The sequence below is a fragment of the Tachypleus tridentatus genome, chromosome 9, assembly GCF_004210375.1.
Source record: "Tachypleus tridentatus isolate NWPU-2018 chromosome 9, ASM421037v1, whole genome shotgun sequence".
Classification (NCBI taxonomy): Eukaryota; Metazoa; Arthropoda; class Merostomata; order Xiphosura; family Limulidae; genus Tachypleus; species Tachypleus tridentatus.
The window spans coordinates 162,972,987-162,992,596 of NC_134833.1; the positions used below are offsets into that span (position 1 = coordinate 162,972,987).

At 34.7% G+C, this 19,610-nt stretch overlaps 1 protein-coding gene across 1 annotated transcript in view; it reads left to right on the plus strand.

Moving 5' to 3' along the window:
• LOC143226834 (homeobox protein SIX6-like) overlaps positions 1-17,117 on the plus strand; it is a 144,071-nt gene extending 126,954 nt beyond the window's left edge. Inside the window, exon 2 of the mRNA XM_076458309.1 lies at positions 16,498-17,117. Coding sequence (XP_076314424.1) covers positions 16,498-16,774 — 277 coding nt within the window. The 3' untranslated portion in view covers positions 16,775-17,117. The remainder of the gene's footprint in view (positions 1-16,497) is intronic.
• The last annotated feature ends 2,493 nt before the right edge of the window (positions 17,118-19,610 follow it).

The following is a 19,610-nucleotide window of genomic DNA, read 5'->3' on the forward strand; positions in this document are numbered from 1 at the left end:
ATTTGTAACCAGTGGGTGATTCTCAACTTTCTATTAGGCTATGTTAAAGACCATTTGTAACCAGTGGGGTGATTCTCAACTTTCTATTAGGCTATGTTAAAGACCATTTGTAACCAGTGGGGTGATTCTCAACTTTCTATTAGGCTATGTTAAAGACCATTTGTAACCAGTGGGGTGATTCTCAACTTTCTATTAGGCTATGTTAAAGACCATTTGTAACCAGTGGGGTGATTCTCAACTTTCTATTAGGCTATGTTAAAGACCATTTGTAACCAGTGGGGTGATTCTCAACTTTCTATTAGGCTATGTTAAAGACCATTTGTAACCAGTGGGGTGATTCTCAACTTTCTATTAGGCTATGTTAAAGACCATTTGTAACCAGTGGGGTGATTCTCAACTTTCTATTAGGCTATGTTAAAGACCATTTGTAACCAGTGGGGTGATTCTCAACTTTCTATTAGGCTATGTTAAAGACCATTTGTAACCAGTGGGGTGATTCTCAACTTTCTATTAGGCTATGTTAAAGACCATTTGTAACCAGTGGGGTGATTCTCAACTTTCTATTAGGGTTGACCATTTGTCAGTGGGGTGATTCTCAACTTTCTATTAGGCTATGTTAAAGACCATTTGTAACCAGTGGGGTGATTCTCAACTTTCTATTAGGCTATGTTAAAGACCATTTGTAACCAGTGGGGTGATTCTCAACTTTCTATTAGGCTATGTTAAAGACCATTTGTAACCAGTGGGGTGATTCTCAACTTTCTATTAGGCTATGTTAAAGACCATTTGTAACCAGTGGGGTGATTCTCAACTTTCTATTAGGCTATGTTAAAGACCATTTGTAACCAGTGGGGTGATTCTCAACTTTCTATTAGGCTATGTTAAAGACCATTTGTAACCAGTGGGGTGATTCTCAACTTTCTATTAGGCTATGTTAAAGACCATTTGTAACCAGTGGGGTGATTCTCAACTTTCTATTAGGCTATGTTAAAGACCATTTGTAACCAGTGGGGTGATTCTCAACTTTCTATTAGGCTATGGACCTAACCAGTGGGGTGATTCTCAACTTTCTATTAGGCTATGTTAAAGACCATTTGTAACCAGTGGGGTGATTCTCAACTTTCTATTAGGCTATGTTAAAGACCATTTGTAACCAGTGGGGTGATTCTCAACTTTCTATTAGGCTATGTTAAAGACCATTTGTAACCAGTGGGGTGATTCTCAACTTTCTATTAGGCTATGTTAAAGACCATTTGTAACCAGTAACCAGGGGTGATTCTCAACTTTCTATTAGGCTATGTTAAAGACCATTTGTAACCAGTGGGGTGATTCTCAACTTTCTATTAGGCTATGTTAAAGACCATTTGTAACCAGTGGGGTGATTCTCAACTTTCTATTAGGCTATGTTAAAGACCATTTGTAACCAGTGGGGTGATTCTCAACTTTCTATTAGGCTATGTTAAAGACCATTTGTAACCAGTGGGGTGATTCTCAACTTTCTATTAGGCTATGTTAAAGACCATTTGTAACCAGTGGGGTGATTCTCAACTTTCTATTAGGCTATGTTAAAGACCATTTGTAACCAGTGGGGTGATTCTCAACTTTCTATTAGGCTATGTTAAAGACCATTTGTAACCAGTGGGGTGATTCTCAACTTTCTATTAGGCTATGTTAAAGACCATTTGTAACCAGTGGGATGATTCTCAACTTTCTATTAGGCTATGTTAAAGACCATTTGTAACCAGTGGGGTGATTCTCAACTTTCTATTAGGCTATGTTAAAAACCATTTGTAACCAGTGGGGTGATTCTCAACTTTCTATTAGGCTATGTTAAAGACCATTTGTAACCAGTGGGGTGATTCTCAACTTTCTATTAGGCTATGTTAAAGACCATTTGTAACCAGTGGGGTGATTCTCAACTTTCTATTAGGCTATGTTAAAGACCATTTGTAACCAGTTAAAGACCATTTGGGTGATTCTCAACTTTCTATTAGGCTATGTTAAAGACCATTTGTAACCAGTGGGGTGATTCTCAACTTTCTATTAGGCTATGTTAAAGACCATTTGTAACCAGTGGGGTGATTCTCAACTTTCTATTAGGCTATGTTAAAGACCATTTGTAACCAGTGGGGTGATTCTCAACTTTCTATTAGGCTATGTTAAAGACCATTTGTAACCAGTGGGGTGATTCTCAACTTTCTATTAGGCTATGTTAAAGACCATTTGTAACCAGTGGGGTGATTCTCAACTTTCTATTAGGCTATGTTAAAGACCATTTGTAACCAGTTGATTCTCAACTTTCTATTAGGCTATGTTAAAGACCATTTGTAACCAGTGGGGTGATTCTCAACTTTCTATTAGGCTATGTTAAAGACCATTTGTAACCAGTGGGGTGATTCTCAACTTTCTATTAGGCTATGTTAAAGACCATTTGTAACCAGTGGGGTGATTCTCAACTTTCTATTAGGCTATGTTAAAGACCATTTGTAACCAGTGGGGTGATTCTCAACTTTCTATTAGGCTATGTTAAAGACCATTTGTAACCAGTGGGGTGATTCTCAACTTTCTATTAGGCTATGTTAAAGACCATTTGTAACCAGTGGGGTGATTCTCAACTTTCTATTAGGCTATGTTAAAGACCATTTGTAACCAGTAACCAGGGGTGATTCTCAACTTTCTATTAGGCTATGTTAAAGACCATTTGTAACCAGTGGGGTGATTCTCAACTTTCTATTAGGCTATGTTAAAGACCATTTGTAACCAGTGGGGTGATTCTCAACTTTCTATTAGGCTATGTTAAAGACCATTTGTAACCAGTGGGGTGATTCTCAACTTTCTATTAGGCTATGTTAAAGACCATTTGTAACCAGTGGGGTGATTCTCAACTTTCTATTAGGCTATGTTAAAGACCATTTGTAACCAGTGGGGTGATTCTCAACTTTCTATTAGGCTATGTTAAAGACCATTTGTAACCAGTGGGGTGATTCTCAACTTTCTATTAGGCTATGTTAAAGACCATTTGTAACCAGTGGGGTGATTCTCAACTTTCTATTAGGCTATGTTAAAGACCATTTGTAACCAGTGGGGTGATTCTCAACTTTCTATTAGGCTATGTTAAAGACCATTTGTAACCAGTGGGGTGATTCTCAACTTTCTATTAGGCTATGTTAAAGACCATTTGTAACCAGTGGGGTGATTCTCAACTTTCTATTAGGCTATGTTAAAGACCATTTGTAACCAGTGGGGTGATTCTCAACTTTCTATTAGGCTATGTTAAAGACCATTTGTAACCAGTGGGTGATTCTCAACTTTCTATTAGGCTATGTTAAAGACCATTTGTAACCAGTGGGGTGATTCTCAACTTTCTATTAGGCTATGTTAAAGACCATTTGTAACCAGTGGGGTGATTCTCAACTTTCTATTAGGCTATGTTAAAGACCATTTGTAACCAGTGGGGTGATTCTCAACTTTCTATTAGGCTATGTTAAAGACCATTTGTAACCAGTGGGGTGATTCTCAACTTTCTATTAGGCTATGTTAAAGACCATTTGTAACCAGTCAACTTTCTATTAGGGGACCATTTGATTCTCAACTTTCTATTAGGCTATGTTAAAGACCATTTGTAACCAGTGGGTGATTCTCAACTTTCTATTAGGCTATGTTAAAGACCATTTGTAACCAGTGGGGTGATTCTCAACTTTCTATTAGGCTATGTTAAAGACCATTTGTAACCAGTGGGGTGATTCTCAACTTTCTATTAGGCTATGTTAAAGACCATTTGTAACCAGTGGGGTGATTCTCAACTTTCTATTAGGCTATGTTAAAGACCATTTGTAACCAGTGGGGTGATTCTCAACTTTCTATTAGGCTATGTTAAAGACCATTTGTAACCAGTGGGGTGATTCTCAACTTTCTATTAGGCTATGTTAAAGACCATTTGTAACCAGACCATTTGGGGTGATTCTCAACTTTCTATTAGGCTATGTTAAAGACCATTTGTAACCAGTGGGGTGATTCTCAACTTTCTATTAGGCTATGTTAAAGACCATTTGTAACCAGTGGGGTGATTCTCAACTTTCTATTAGGCTATGTTAAAGACCATTTGTAACCAGTGGGGTGATTCTCAACTTTCTATTAGGCTATGTTAAAGACCATTTGTAACCAGTGGGGTGATTCTCAACTTTCTATTAGGCTATGTTAAAGACCATTTGTTAACCAGTGGGGTGATTCTCAACTTTCTATTAGGCTTGTAAAACCATTTGTGGGTGATTCTCAACTTTCTATTAGGCTATGTTAAAGACCATTTGTAACCACTTTCTATTAGGGTGATTCTCAACTTTCTATTAGGCTATGTTAAAGACCATTTGTAACCAGTGGGGTGATTCTCAACTTTCTATTAGGCTATGTTAAAGACCATTTGTAACCAGTGGGGTGATTCTCAACTTTCTATTAGGCTATGTTAAAGACCATTTGTAACCAGTGGGGTGATTCTCAACTTTCTATTAGGCTATGTTAAAGACCATTTGTAACCAGTGGGGTGATTCTCAACTTTCTATTAGGCTATGTTAAAGACCATTTGTAACCAGTGGGGTGATTCTCAACTTTCTATTAGGCTATGTTAAAGACCATTTGTAACCAGTGGGGTGATTCTCAACTTTCTATTAGGCTATGTTAAAGACCATTTGTAACCAGTGGGGTGATTCTCAACTTTCTATTAGGCTATGTTAAAGACCATTTGTAACCAGTGGGGTGATTCTCAACTTTCTATTAGGCTATGTTAAAGACCATTTGTAACCAGTGGGGTGATTCTCAACTTTCTATTAGGCTATGTTAAAGACCATTTGTAACCAGTGGGGTGATTCTCAACTTTCTATTAGGCTATGTTAAAGACCATTTGTAACCAGTGGGGTGATTCTCAACTTTCTATTAGGCTATGTTAAAGACCATTTGTAACCAGTGGGGTGATTCTCAACTTTCTATTAGGCTATGTTAAATTTGTAACCAGTGGGGTGATTCTCAACTTTCTATTAGGCTATGTTGACCATTTGTAACCAGTAAAGACCATTTGGGGTGATTCTCAACTTTCTATTAGGCTATGTTAAAGACCATTTGTAACCAGTGGGGTGATTCTCAACTTTCTATTAGGCTATGTTAAAGACCATTTGTAACCAGTGGGTGATTCTCAACTTTCTATTAGGCTATGTTAAAGACCATTTGTAACCAGTGGGGTGATTCTCAACTTTCTATTAGGCTATGTTAAAGACAATTTGTAACCAGTGGGGTGATTCTCAAATTTCTATTAGGCTATGTTAAAGACCATTTGTAACCAGTGGGGTGATTCTCAACTTTCTATTAGGCTATGTTAAAGACCATTTGTAACCAGTGGGGTGATTCTCAAATTTCTATTAGGCTATGTTAAAGACCATTTGTAACCAGTGGGGTGATTCTCAACTTTCTATTAGGCTATGTTAAAGACCATTTGTAACCAGTGGGTGATTCTCAACTTTCTATTAGGCTATGTTAAAGACCATTTGTAACCAGTGGGTGATTCTCAACTTTCTATTAGGCTATGTTAAAGACCATTTGTAACCAGTGGGGTGATTCTCAACTTTCTATTAGGCTATGTTAAAGACCATTTGTAACCAGTGGGGTGATTCTCAACTTTCTTTTAGGCTATGTTAAAACCATTTGTAACCAGTGGGGTGATTCTCAACTTTCTATTACGTATATTGCACTATTTCTTTTTAATACAATTGTCTTTATCCAAAAATTGAACCACTGATTCAAATTTCCATTAGAAAAAACAGGTGGGTAGGAGGGTGCGTGTTCAGTAATCTTCGAATAGTGTTTGCTGTAGGCCCGATTGTCCAGTTAACTTGTAACAGCATTTCACGTGCTGTTCGTTGGATATGGCATTTCTCTGCACACGTGAGGTATTCGAGGTATTTTAATGTATTTGCTGTCCAAACAACGATTTTCCAAACAACTGATTTGTTGTACAGTAGTGTCACTTTACAAAACTGATTTGTTGTACAGTAGTGTCACTTTAGAAAACTAATTTGTTGTACAGTAGTGTCACTTTACAAAACTGATTTGTTGTACAGTAGTGTCACTTTACAAAACTGATTTGTTGTACAGTAGTGTCACTTTATAAAACTGATTTGTTGTACAGTAGTGTCACTTTACAAAACTGATTTGTTGTACAGTAGTGTCACTTTACAACACTGATTTGTTGTACAGTAGTGTCACTTTACAAAACTGATTTGTTGTACAGTAGTGTCACTTTAGAAAACTGATTTGTTGTACAGTAGTGTCACTTTACAAAACTGATTTGTTGTACAGTAGTGTCACTTTACAAAACTGATTTGTTGTACAGTAGTGTCACTTTACAAAACTGATTTGTTGTCCAGTGTGTCACTTTACAACACTGATTTGTTGTACAGTAGTGTCACTTTACAAAACTGATTTGTTGTACAGTAGTGTCGCTTTACAAAACTGATTTGTTGTACAGTAGTGTCGCTTTACAAAACTGATTTGTTGTACAGTAGTGTCACTTTACAACACTGATTTGTTGTACAGTAGTGTCACTTTACAACACTGATTTGTTGTACAGTAGTGTCACTTTACAAAACTGATTTGTTGTACAGTAGTGTCGCTTTACAAAACTGATTTGTTGTACAGTAGTGTCACTTTACAAAACTGATTTGTTGTACAGTAGTTCTATCTCACTATAGAAATGGTTTGTTATAAATTCTTCTGAAGCTTTTTAAATAATTATTTTGAAACATTTCAATTACGTAGCTGCGTGTGTGTTGTGGTATTTTAAACACAATAATAACATCTAAACGTACATGTGTCACATAATATACGTACTGAGATGTTCAGTATCGTAAACAAACAAGCGCACGACATAGAGTTGGATATGGAAGTAGGAGACACTGATAAAAAAAATCTTTATTTTTACTTCTGGAAGTCTAATCGCTGTTGACATATTAAGAGTATTTTAACATCCAGCTTCGTGAGAGTTAACGCACCATTTGTTTCTCTGTACTGTATGTAGTGTTCTGTTTCACTGTACGACGCTTTCAACTTACGTCGAGCATATACACTCAGGTTAGATCTGGAAACCGATGCTGTCAGTGTACATGTTATTGACGTAATAAGAACAATACTAAATGTAATAGCACAGACACAAACCGTTCACAACAATAAAGGGAAAAATATAGTTGAAGCTACAAGAAAATAATACAATTTCTATGGGTCTGTCCACGCGACACGTTAAAGGATCACACGAGGGTGGAAGAGGTATCGAACACATGGGTAACGCACACTTCGGTCCTTCTTCGCCACATAGCTTGGACTAGTATGCACAATATGATTAGATCACACACATATATATATTATATTGGCTTAGTGTAGAAACAAATAAACTTTGAAATTATAAACAAAGACAAAAACCTGGCTAATTTATAGGTTTTAATAGAAACACACATAGAAGCATATACACGCACTACAAAGGTTTAGTCGATATTGCAACTGAGTCAAGTCACAGCGAGAACTGATGTATGTTTATAAAGTTAATGAATAAATACATTAAGCCTTACAGATATGTTAGAATAATCTGCTGTTGTTATTTGTGTAAATGGTAATAATTTTCCCACATCTTACAATCCAATGAACTACGTCACACGTTTATGTAAAAAACAGTAAAGTGACACTACTGTACAACAAATCAGTTTTGTAAAGTGACACTACTGTACAACAAATCAGTTTTGTAAAGTGACACTACTGTACAACAAATCAGTTTTGTAAAGTGACACTACTGTACAACAAATCAGTTTTATAAAGTGAGACTACTGTACAACAAATCAGTGTTGTAAAGTGACACTACTGTACAACAAATCAGTTTTATAAAGTGACACTAAACTGTACAACAAATCAGTTTTATAAAGTGACACTACTGTACAACAAATCAGTTTTGTAAAGTGACACTACTGTACAACAAATCAGTTTTGTAAAGTGACACTACTGTACAACAAATCAGTTTTGTAAAGTGACACTACTGTACAACAAATCAGTTTTATAAAGTGACACTACTGTATAACAAATCAGTTTTGTAAAGTGACACTACTGTATAACAAATCAGTTTTGTAAAGTGACACTACTGTACAACAAATCAGTTTTATAAAGTGACACTACTGTACAACAAATCAGTTTTATAAAGTGACACTACTGTACAACAAATCAGTTTTGTAAAGTGACACTACTGTATAACAAATCAGTGTTGTAAAGTGACACTACTGAAGTAGACATTTTTTAAGATATGATACTATTGTTAAAGCAAACATTTAAGCAATATATGATGACACTACTGTATAACAAATTAGTTTTATAAAGTGACACTACTGTACAACAAATCAGTTTTGTAAAGTGACACTACTGTACAACAAATCAGTGTTGTAAAGTGACACTACTGTACAACAAATCAGTTCTGTAAAGTGACACTACTGTATAACAAATCAGTGTTGTAAAGTGACACTACTGTATAACAAAGCAGTTCTGTAATGATACGACGTTGAAAACTAGACGTTTTTTAAGATATGATACTATTGTTTAAGCAAACATTTAAGCAATATATGATGACACTGCTGTATAACAAAGCAGTTCTGTAATAACATTGTGCTGTTTGAAAAAGCAGTTTTCTCGTAAAAATAAATTATTATACATAAAACAGTTCTGTAGTGCTATGACACTACTGTATATAAAAACAGTTATATAACGAAATGACAGCACTTTATAACAAATCAGTTTTGTAGTGAGATGACTATTGCATACCAAATTAGTTCTATAGAGATGTGACACTGTTGCATAACAAAGCAGTCCTGCATTATAATGGCACTACTGTATACGACAGCCATTTTAGTTCTTTAATGAGATGACACTATTATATAACAAAGTAATTTTCTAATGAGGTAACACTAATGTATAACGAAACCGTTTTGTAATGAGGTAATATTGTATAACAAAGCAGTTCTATAATGATACAGTTCTACTGCACAACAAAGCAGTTTTGTGGTAAGCTAACATTAGTTTATAACAAAGCAGTTCTGTAATAAGATGACACTACTGCAGATTAGACTAGTTTTATAATTTTATTTCACTAATATCTTTTTGTAACCCTTAAAAAACGAATTCCAGGACCCTCAAACGTACCATCCAGGACGTAAACAGGTCCACCAGAATGTGGGGATTTGAAATTTTAATGAGAACTGTTTTAGATAAATATCCAGATAAAGTGATAGGCAGATGGACTGATAAACAGATGTGTGAATATGTGGAGAGGTTAATAGATTGGCAGGTTAAAACACTTTTATGATTAACTTTAGAAATACTGTTGGAATAGATATCCGATTCTCCATGGACACACACTCATATCTATATGTTTTATCTGCAACATTCAATTTTTCGAGTGAGTTGTGGAATAACACTTAAGTAGAATTGTAATTTTTGAACCTGAACGACAACTTATATGCATGCGGATTAAGCATCCAGGTCAGAGACACCTAGGTTTAACTACTGACTTGAGAAAAAAACAGACAATCAGCGATGCCGTCTGTTTGTTTGTTTTATTTTTTGAAATTTCGCGTCCCTAATTTAGCAGTGTAAGACTAGAGGGAAGGCAGATAGTCATCACCACCCACCTCCAACTCTTGGGCTACGCTTTCACCAACGAATAGTGGGATTGATCGTCACATTATAACGCCCCCACGGCTGAAAGGGCGAGCATGTTTGGTGCGACCGCGATTCGAACCCACGACCCTCGGGATACGAGTCGAGCCCCTTAACACGCTTGGCCATGCCGGGCCTTCGCGATGCCGTCTGACTGTCTGCTTGAAGAGAGTAACATTCCCTGTTACTTTTACAACACGCCCGTTGTTGAAAGTGCTGAACCTCAAACTCTTCGATCAGCAGGCCAACACGTTACCCCCTGAGTTACGCCTGACCCACTCGTAAACGAAAACCTAGAAACAATCTTGACTGATTTTCTGAAGAAATAAATATATGACTAGTAATTCATGTATCACCCAATCATAAGGTGTACTGATGGAGAAACTACTAATAGGCCTAGGCATGACCTAGTGGTTAACTTTCTGGTCTGTGGAACGGAAGGTCTAAGTTTCAAGCCCGCGATGTGCTACTGACCACGTTATGCACTTTCGGCTGTGGTCACACACAACAAGTAATAGTTAACTCCAATTATTTAATTAATTGAAAACATGTAAGCGGCGGCGTTTGCTGACCAGTTGCACACCAAATGCCAGACAGCAAGACGTATTCGTTTTTTACTTCCTTATTCATAAACACGACTTTTTACTTTATCAATAAGAGCCGAATTACAGATAACTTGTATTGAAGGATTCATGGAAACGATTCGTACCTATCTGTGTAACCCATTAGAAATACTGTTGAAGTAAGTATCCACTCCAACATACTGTTATAGTAGTCCATGTGGTAGAGCTATACATATGTGTAATATATAAACTGTTATAGTAGTCCATGTGGTAGAGCCATACATATGTGTAATATATAAACTGTTATAGTAGTCCATGTGGTAAAGCTATACATATGTGTAATATATAAACTGTTATAGTAGTCCATGTGGTAGAGCTATACATATGTGTAATATATAAACTGTTATAGTAGTCCATGTGGTAGAGCCATACATATGTGTAATATATAAACTGTTATAGTAGTCCATGTGGTAGAGCCATACATATGTGTAATATATAAACCTGTTATAGTAGTCCATGTGGTAGAGCTATACATATGTGTAATATATAAACTGTTATAGTAGTCCATGTGGTAGAGCCATACATATGTGTAATATATAAACCGTTATAGTAGTCCATGTGGTAGAGCCATACATATGTGTAATATATAAACCGTTATAGTAGTCCATGTGGTAGAGCCATACATATGTGTAATATATAAACTGTTATAGTAGCCCATGTGGTAGAGCCATACATATGTGTAATATATAAACTGTTATAGTAGTCCATGTGGTAAAGCTACACATATGTGTAATATATAAACTGTTATAGTAGTCCATATGGTAGAGCTATACATATGTGTAATATATAAACTGTTATAGTAGTCCATGTGGTAGAGCTATACATATGTGTAATATATAAACTGTTATAGTAGTCCATGTGGTAGAGCTATACATATGTGTAATATATAAACTGTTATAGTAGTCCATGTGGTAGAGCTATACATATGTGTAATATATAAACTGTTATAGTAGTCCATGTGGTAGAGCCATACATATGTGTAATATATAAACTGTTATAGTAGTCCATATGGTAGAGCTATACATATGTGTAATATATAAACCGTTATAGTAGTCCATGTGGTAGAGCTATACATATGTGTAATATATAAACCGTTATAGTAGTCCATGTGGTAGAGCTATACATATGTGTAATATATAAACCGTTATAGTAGTCCATGTGGTAGAGCTATACATATGTGTAATATATAAACTGTTATAGTAGTCCATGTGGTAGAGCCATACATATGTGTAATATATAAACTGTTATAGTAGTATGTGGTAGAGCCATACATGTGGTAGCCATACATATGTGTAATATATAAACTGTTATAGTAGTCCAGTAAAGCCATACATATGTGTAATATATAAACTGTTATAGTAGTCCATATGGTAGAGTATGTGTAATATATAAACCGTTATAGTAGTCCATGTGGTAGAGCTATACATATGTGTAATATATAAACTGTTATAGTAGTCCATGTGGTAGAGCTATACATATGTGTAATATATAAACTGTTATAGTAGTCCATGTGGTAGAGCCATACATATGTGTAATATATAAACTGTTATAGTAGTAGTCCATGTGGTAAAGCTACACATATGTGTAATATATAAACTGTTATAGTAGTCCATATGGTAGAGCTATACATATGTGTAATATATAAACTGTTATAGTAGTCCATGTGGTAGAGCTATACATATGTGTAATATATAAACTGTTATAGTAGTCCATGTGGTAGAGCTATACATATGTGTAATATATAAACTGTTATAGTAGTCCATGTGGTAGAGCATACATGTGTAATATATAAACTGTTATAGTAGTCCATACATATGTGTAATATATAAACTGTTATAGTAGTCCATGTGGTAAAGTTATAGTAGTCCATACATACGTGTAATATATAAACTGTTATAGTCCATATGGTAGAGTCCATATGGTAGATATATAAACCGTTATAGTACATAGATGTGTAATATATAAACCTGTTATAGTAGTCCATGTGGTAGAGCTATACATATGTGTAATATATAAACTGTTATAGTAGTCCATGTGGTAGAGCTATACATATGTGTAATATATAAACTGTTATAGTAGTCCATGTGGTAGAGCTATACATATGTGTAATATATAAACTGTTATAGTAGTCCATGTGATAGAGCTATACATATGTGTAATATATAAACTGTTATAGTAGTCCATGTGGTAGAGCTATACATATGTGTAATATATAAACTGTTATAGTAGTCCATGTGGTAGAGCTATACATATACCCGCGACCCTCAGATTACGAGTCGAACGCCTTATCATACCTGGCCATGATGGGCTCTTTAATTGGTAATGTTTGAATTGGAATTTTGGTAAATACGAATAGAAGAATCAACCATCATTCTCATTACACCAGACCTCAGCGTGGACAACATACGGGACATTAGATCAACCGTTCTGATAACTGCCAGTTAAATATTTGATAAAAAAACACTTTAATAATTAAGCAAATTTTGATATGACTTTAAAATCTACTCGCTTTGTTGTTCGTATCTATAACGTTATTACCGATGATGAAAGTTCTGTTAATCCGAAACGTTGAAGTGAAACGTATTTCATTTCGTGACGGAAATATTTTTTTCCGATTAATGAATCGATTTGGATTTTGGAAGAGAAATCAAAGAATTGTTTTATATTATAACAAGAAACTTTCATATTGTGTTTGAAGAATTTCTAAATGTCACTTGTTTACAGCAAGGCATCATAATTACATACTCATCCTGAAACCTCGGCTGTTATTACACTAATTCCGTGAGCATACCGCTAAACCATCGATTGGAGGGAGAAGGTCAGCCTTCTAAATCACTAATATTGTATGTGGTTTCGGATAATGAAGTTCAAATCACACTCCGCACCACGCTGCGCACCCCGTCATCTCGTGTACTTAAAGAAATAAACCTCGGAGTTTTATTGGTTTGATTTTGCGTTTGCTGTTAAGCGCAATGGGCTAATTGTGCTCTACCCATCACGGCTAAATAATGTTTTTTTTTTTTTTGGGTGGGTTTTGTAAGCTTGCAGACTAACCACTAAGCCGCAGCGTGAGTAAGTGGGTGCGGATGTCCTTCGAAGAATTCCGTATCTGTTTCATATGCTACTGCAACCCTTAAACTATTAAACTACCCTTAGATAATCAACCAGATAATATCCCACGTTTCTTTAGATACATACACAGTACCAATCGTGATGAATACTTTGTTCAAGTGACCTTTTTATAGCAAATGTATCCATTAAAGTCACTTATCTAATTCATCCTAAACTGTATTAAAACTTAACGAAACAGTTGTGAATCAACGTTGAGAAGCACGTGCTGAGGCTTAAGCATTTTATTCTAATATCTTATCTTGTGCGATTATTCCATTTAAAGAAAAAATAATTCCGGACTTTGAAAGTTCGTATAATATTTAATAACGTATAAGATGTGTACCAGTATTCCCAAGTTTCAACATGCATACCTGATGTTATATATACGGATATGCATTCCTAACAACTATGAGATACAATGAGTAAACTCCAGTTAGAATGCAGCATTAGATAATTATATTAAATATAAATTAGACACGCATAGTCTTACATATTATACACCACGTGCTCATGGGAGACGTAGTATCATTTAAATTACCATATAAATCGCTTTATTTATTTGCAAATTATTTCAGATCTGTTCACTTCCGCATATACGAGCTACCGGCTGTATTTCTCGATGCTTTGCTGTTGTGATGTTTCGAAACCGTAATGAAATTTGGGATAATTTAGGGCGCCTGCTTTTGGAATGTAACATTATGAAGTTAGCAATGTAGATTGAATTTACTTCTTAATTTATTCCTATGTTTTTAAAATGTCAACAACAAATACACTTTCTTAATGTCATCTCTTAAGCTATCTAGTCATCTATCTGAGGACATTTTAATGGAGTTTAAAGTTTAGTGTCTAGGAAAAATATTCGAAATTCTCTACGAAACACATTGATTAAAATTTTACTGTGGTCATGAGACTGAAGCATGGAACCAAAATAGAGTGACCTATAAGGACTTTCGTGGACTTAATCCTATTTTCTCGTGGTGTTCTACACGTACGTTGTAGCGTTTACAATATTAACGGAATAGTTTGTGTGAAATCTGTTTCTCTCACATTTTGAACTAAGCCCCTTCGGGCAAGTAAAGCAGGTATCCATGATTTATTATTGGAAACAATCTCTCTACACCTACTCAGAATTTCACAATTATTATAGGCCTAATCTAATGACCGCTAGAGGGCAATAAATGTAGGTAGTTGTCAATGAGGTGTGTGTTATTTTATAGCAAAGCAACGTTGGGTTATCTGCTGAGTTCACCGTGGTGTTCATTATTCTAGTTGGAATTAAAATAACCTTTGCAACAAAACGTGAATTACTGTTAAATAAATCAATCATAGATTGTTTTATCGTAAAACTGTTATTTATTCTGAAAATACGTTTATTTATATACTTATATTGGATATTTTTATTTTGCAAAAATCGTAGGTGGTTCCCGTTACTGTCTGATTATATTTTTATTACTTATGCTGCTTTGTTAGAGGTAAAAGGTCAATCATAATTCTGTAATTCGTTAGATGCAATAGATTTATTCTGTTTATAAAATAGAAGGAACTTTAACGTTGTGTTACAGGATATTAAAATAAGTAGTTCACACAGATTAGAAGTTATTATTACTTGTATTATATTATAGTGTTACAGGATATTAAAGTGAGCAGTTTACACTGATCGGAAGTTAGTATTAATTGTATTATCTTATAGTGTTACAGGATATTAAAGTGAGCAGTTCACACTGATTGGAAGTTAGTATTAATTGTATTATCTTATAGTGTTACAGGATATTAAAGTGAGCAGTTCACACTGATTGGAAGTTAGTATTAATTGTATTATCTTATAGCGTTACAGGATATTAAAGTGAGCAGTTCACACTGATTGGAAGTTAGTATTAATTGTATTATCTTATAGTGTTACAGGATATTAAAGTGAGCAGTTCACACTGATTGGAAGTTAGTATTAATTGTATTATCTTATAGTGTTACAGGATATTAAAGTGAGCAGTTCACACTGATTGGAAGTTAGTATTAATTGTATTATCTTATAGTGTTACAGGATATTAAAGTGAGCAGTTCACACTGATTGGAAGTTAGTATTAATTGTATTATCTTATAGTGTTACAGGATATTAAAGTGAGCAGTTCACACTGATTGGAAGTTAGTATTAATTGTATTATCTTATAGCGTTACAGGATATTAAAGTGAGCAGTTCACACTGATTGGAAGTTAGTATTAATTGTATTATTTTATAGTGTTACAGGATATTAAAGTGAGCAGTTCACACTGATTGGAAGTTAGTATTAATTGTATTATCTTATAGTGTTACAGGATATTAAAGTGAGCAGTTCACACTGATCGGAAGTTAGTATTACTTGTATTATCTTATAGTGTTACAGGATATTAAAGTAAGTAGTTCACACTGATCGGAAGTTAGTATTAATTGTATTATCTTATAGTGTTACAGGATATTAAAGTAAGCAGTTCACACTGATCGGAAGTTAGTATTAATTGTATTATCTTATAGTGTTACAGGATATTAAAGTAAGTAGTTCACACAGATTGGAAGTTAGTATTAATTGTATTATCTTATAGTGTTACAGGATATTAAAGTGAGCAGTTCACACAGATTAGAAGTTAGTATTAATTGTATTATCTTATAGTGTTACAGGATATTAAAGTAAGCAGTTCACACTGATCGGAAGTTAGTATTAATTGTATTATCTTATAGTGTTACAGGATATTAAAGTAAGCAGTTCACACTGATCGGAAGTTAGTATTAATTGTATTATCTTATAGTGTTACAGGATATTAAAGTAAGTAGTTCACACTGATCGGAAGTTAGTATTAATTGTATTATCTTATAGTGTTACAGGATATTAAAATAAGTAGTTCACACAGATCGGAAGTTAGTATTAATTGTATTATCTTATAGTGTTACAGGGTATTAAAGTCATAATTCAACATAGTTTGCAATGCTTTTCCCGTTATCTGTGAAGGTTTCCAATTACGGAACTCTCTATGTGTACAATCTCTATTTCTGTTTTCACAACAGACTCCTTCAACAACAGATGCATCGTCAACAGCAGCAACATTTACGTCACCACTCATCCGGTGGAAGTGGAACAGCGACCAGCCAAGGCGGTCCATCCCCGGTTAGACATCAAACCGCCAGTTCCAAGGATCGAAGGCCGACAACCGAAGAGACCGAGAGTACTGGAAGCTGCGGAAGTTGTGGCAGGATCAGCTTTCTGCCTGGAAGTCCGACTGTCTTGTCGACCAGTTCGGAATCCAGTTGTAGTCCTTCGCCTGTTCGTGGTTACAAAAAGTGACGATGGTTAACAAATGGACGATATTATTTATAAATGACTCTTTGTACAGTGTGGAAGATGGAAAGAATGACAAGCCGTTTAATTCGTTGTTGGTTGTTCAAGAGGGCTTATACTTTCAGACATACGATAGGTGGCGCTATTTGCATGAGAAGCTTGTGAACATTTTGTACATATAGATAAACTGTATTCGGCAGAACCTTTGTGTGGTAGAAAGGTGAAGAATTATTTACCATCTCTGTACATAGTAAAGACGTGTAAGCTGTTATTACATCTTTGTTCAGTGATTTGTTCTTTCGTGCATGGCACATCACACAGAATAAAGGCACGCTAGTTCCACATCTGATGCCTGGTTTACTTCTCGTTTCTTATCGCCAAATGTCAGTTCTACTTTAAAAATCTATTACCTGACTTACTGAGCTATACTTGTCATTCCTTACTCTACAAATCTGGAAACATTTTCTCAAGAATTCACAAAATAAAAACCACTGGAGAAAAAGTTTATTTATTTTCCACTGTTATAATAAAAACAAACCAAAATTAAAAAACAAACGCGTTAAGCCAAAATAAATGATATAATTTGATTTTTAATCGCAGATAACTGAAGAGAGCCTTTTGTTACTCATAATACACGTACTCGGTGGTGTAATGAATCTAACATTTCCAGATGTTAGGAAGCTGGTTTTGTTTGTTTTTTGGTTTTATTTTGAAATTTTGCCCAAAGCTACACGAGGGCTATCTGCGCTAGCCGTCCCTAATTTTGTAGTGTAAGACTAGAGGGAAGGCAGCTAGTTATTCACCACCTACCGCCAACTCTTGGGCTACTCTTTTACCAACGAGTAGTGGGATTGACCGTAACATTATAACGCCCCTACTGCTGAAAGGTCGAGCATGTTTGGTGTGACGGGGATTCGAACCAGCGACCCTCAGATTACGAGTCGAACGCCTTAACCCACCTGGCCAGGCCAGGCCCTAGTTGGTTTTGTATAATATCTCAATATTTGAGGCGGTAAGTACGAAATACTGTGATTATTTAAAAGGATTAGCTTAGCTTTACACTTATCCAATATTCCAGTCTTCATATGAAGTTACATTTAACATTTCTTATTTACAACGTCAGTTTCATGAAGATTGTTTTCTAATGCAAGAGGGTTCATTGAACGAATTTCTTATCATTTGAAGATGTATCTAATACTACAAGTTAATTTATTTTAACTCTTATTTTATTTACTACTAAATATTAATCAGTTTCTCGATGAAGAGATGCAATATTTAAAAATAATAAAAACAGACATTGGTGATGTCCTTTATAAGTTGTAGAAGGAGCTAATAAATAATATAATAAAACAGGTACGGGACAAGAAACAAAATGTAGAACGTATTAGTAACCCTAAGTCTAGTAAGAACACGAAATGCACTCGGAATATCATTTTGTTTCGAGGTCACTAAACATAAATATTACCTGTTTTATACATATTTTAATGATATCTGTTATTCATATTTCAACAATGTATTACATTTTACATCCATTAGGTTTTACAGTTTTGTATGTTACCGTCTTGTAATAACATACATTTAAAAGAATTTTTACAAGTGAAACAGTGCGTAAGTGTCATGTGCTAAACAAACCAACAGTTTACTGGTTGATCGCTCAGTCTTCGTTTCTGAGATTGTAATCTTTTGCCTTCCTGAACGATGGGTACAGGGGTGTGTTTATTCACAAAGGGTGCACCACCTCTTCTTTTTTCTCTAATTAAAACTGAGAAAACAAAGATCTATGTATGTGTGTGTGTGTATATATATATATTCAAATTTTGGCAACGTAGGAGTCATCTCCAGTATTACTTTTCAAACAGGGTAGTAGGGTTTGCAAATTTAGTCACCTTCAAGGGTGTTGGAGGCATAAAATTTAACTGAATTCAAAGAAAGACTGTTACAGTTGTGAGACAGAAGGGACAACTTTGATGGTCTAATATGCTTCTTTTTGTCCCTTTACAATTTTGTGAATTTATATTTATAGAGAAAAAGGGAAAATACTAATATTCTAGAATTTTTGAAACTCAGTCTTGAAAAAATAAAGTTTTCGGTGTTATTTATTTATTCAGAAAGAAATACAATACGTAATCTAATAGAAAAGAAAACAACAATCGCTTAGGCCTAGAGCCGAGAAAAAAATTCCCACTATACATACATATTTATAAAACCTGATGGCTTTTACGAAACACACACAAGTATTAGACTTAGGCCTAGAGTAGAGGAAAAGTATTTGTTGTATAAACATTCAAAGAAACTGAAAGCTTTACTAAAGCACACACCATTTAAGCTTAGGCCTAGAGCCGAGAGAAAAGTCCTCATTGTATACATACTTGTAAATGTGTATAGTAAATAATTATAAACTAACTAATAATTAATTCATTATACTAAAGTACAGTATGGACAAGACGTCTTAAATGTTTAGTACTAAGCTCTGACAGAAGACTTCTACATCACAGTGAGACCTAAGAATCAGTTCTGTTGTATAATGCGTTATCAAAATACAGTGTCCAGCTATTACAAAAGAATGACGTAATATATTATTTATCAAATAACATAAAGATATTTCCTTTAAAGTAGGCTTAGAATGGTTGTGTCTTCACATTTATGTCACATTACTTAAGAGTGATCGAAACGTCGTACCTGTTCTAAAAAGAAATCTTACTGTGAAAGCTGTAGCTATAATGTAATATAATTCATCAGCAAGTAAACTCAAAACGAAACTATATTTTCATAATTGTTAATAAAATCTTCACAAAAGATACCACGAATTTACCACAGTTACTAGGGCTAACGTTGGTCTCCT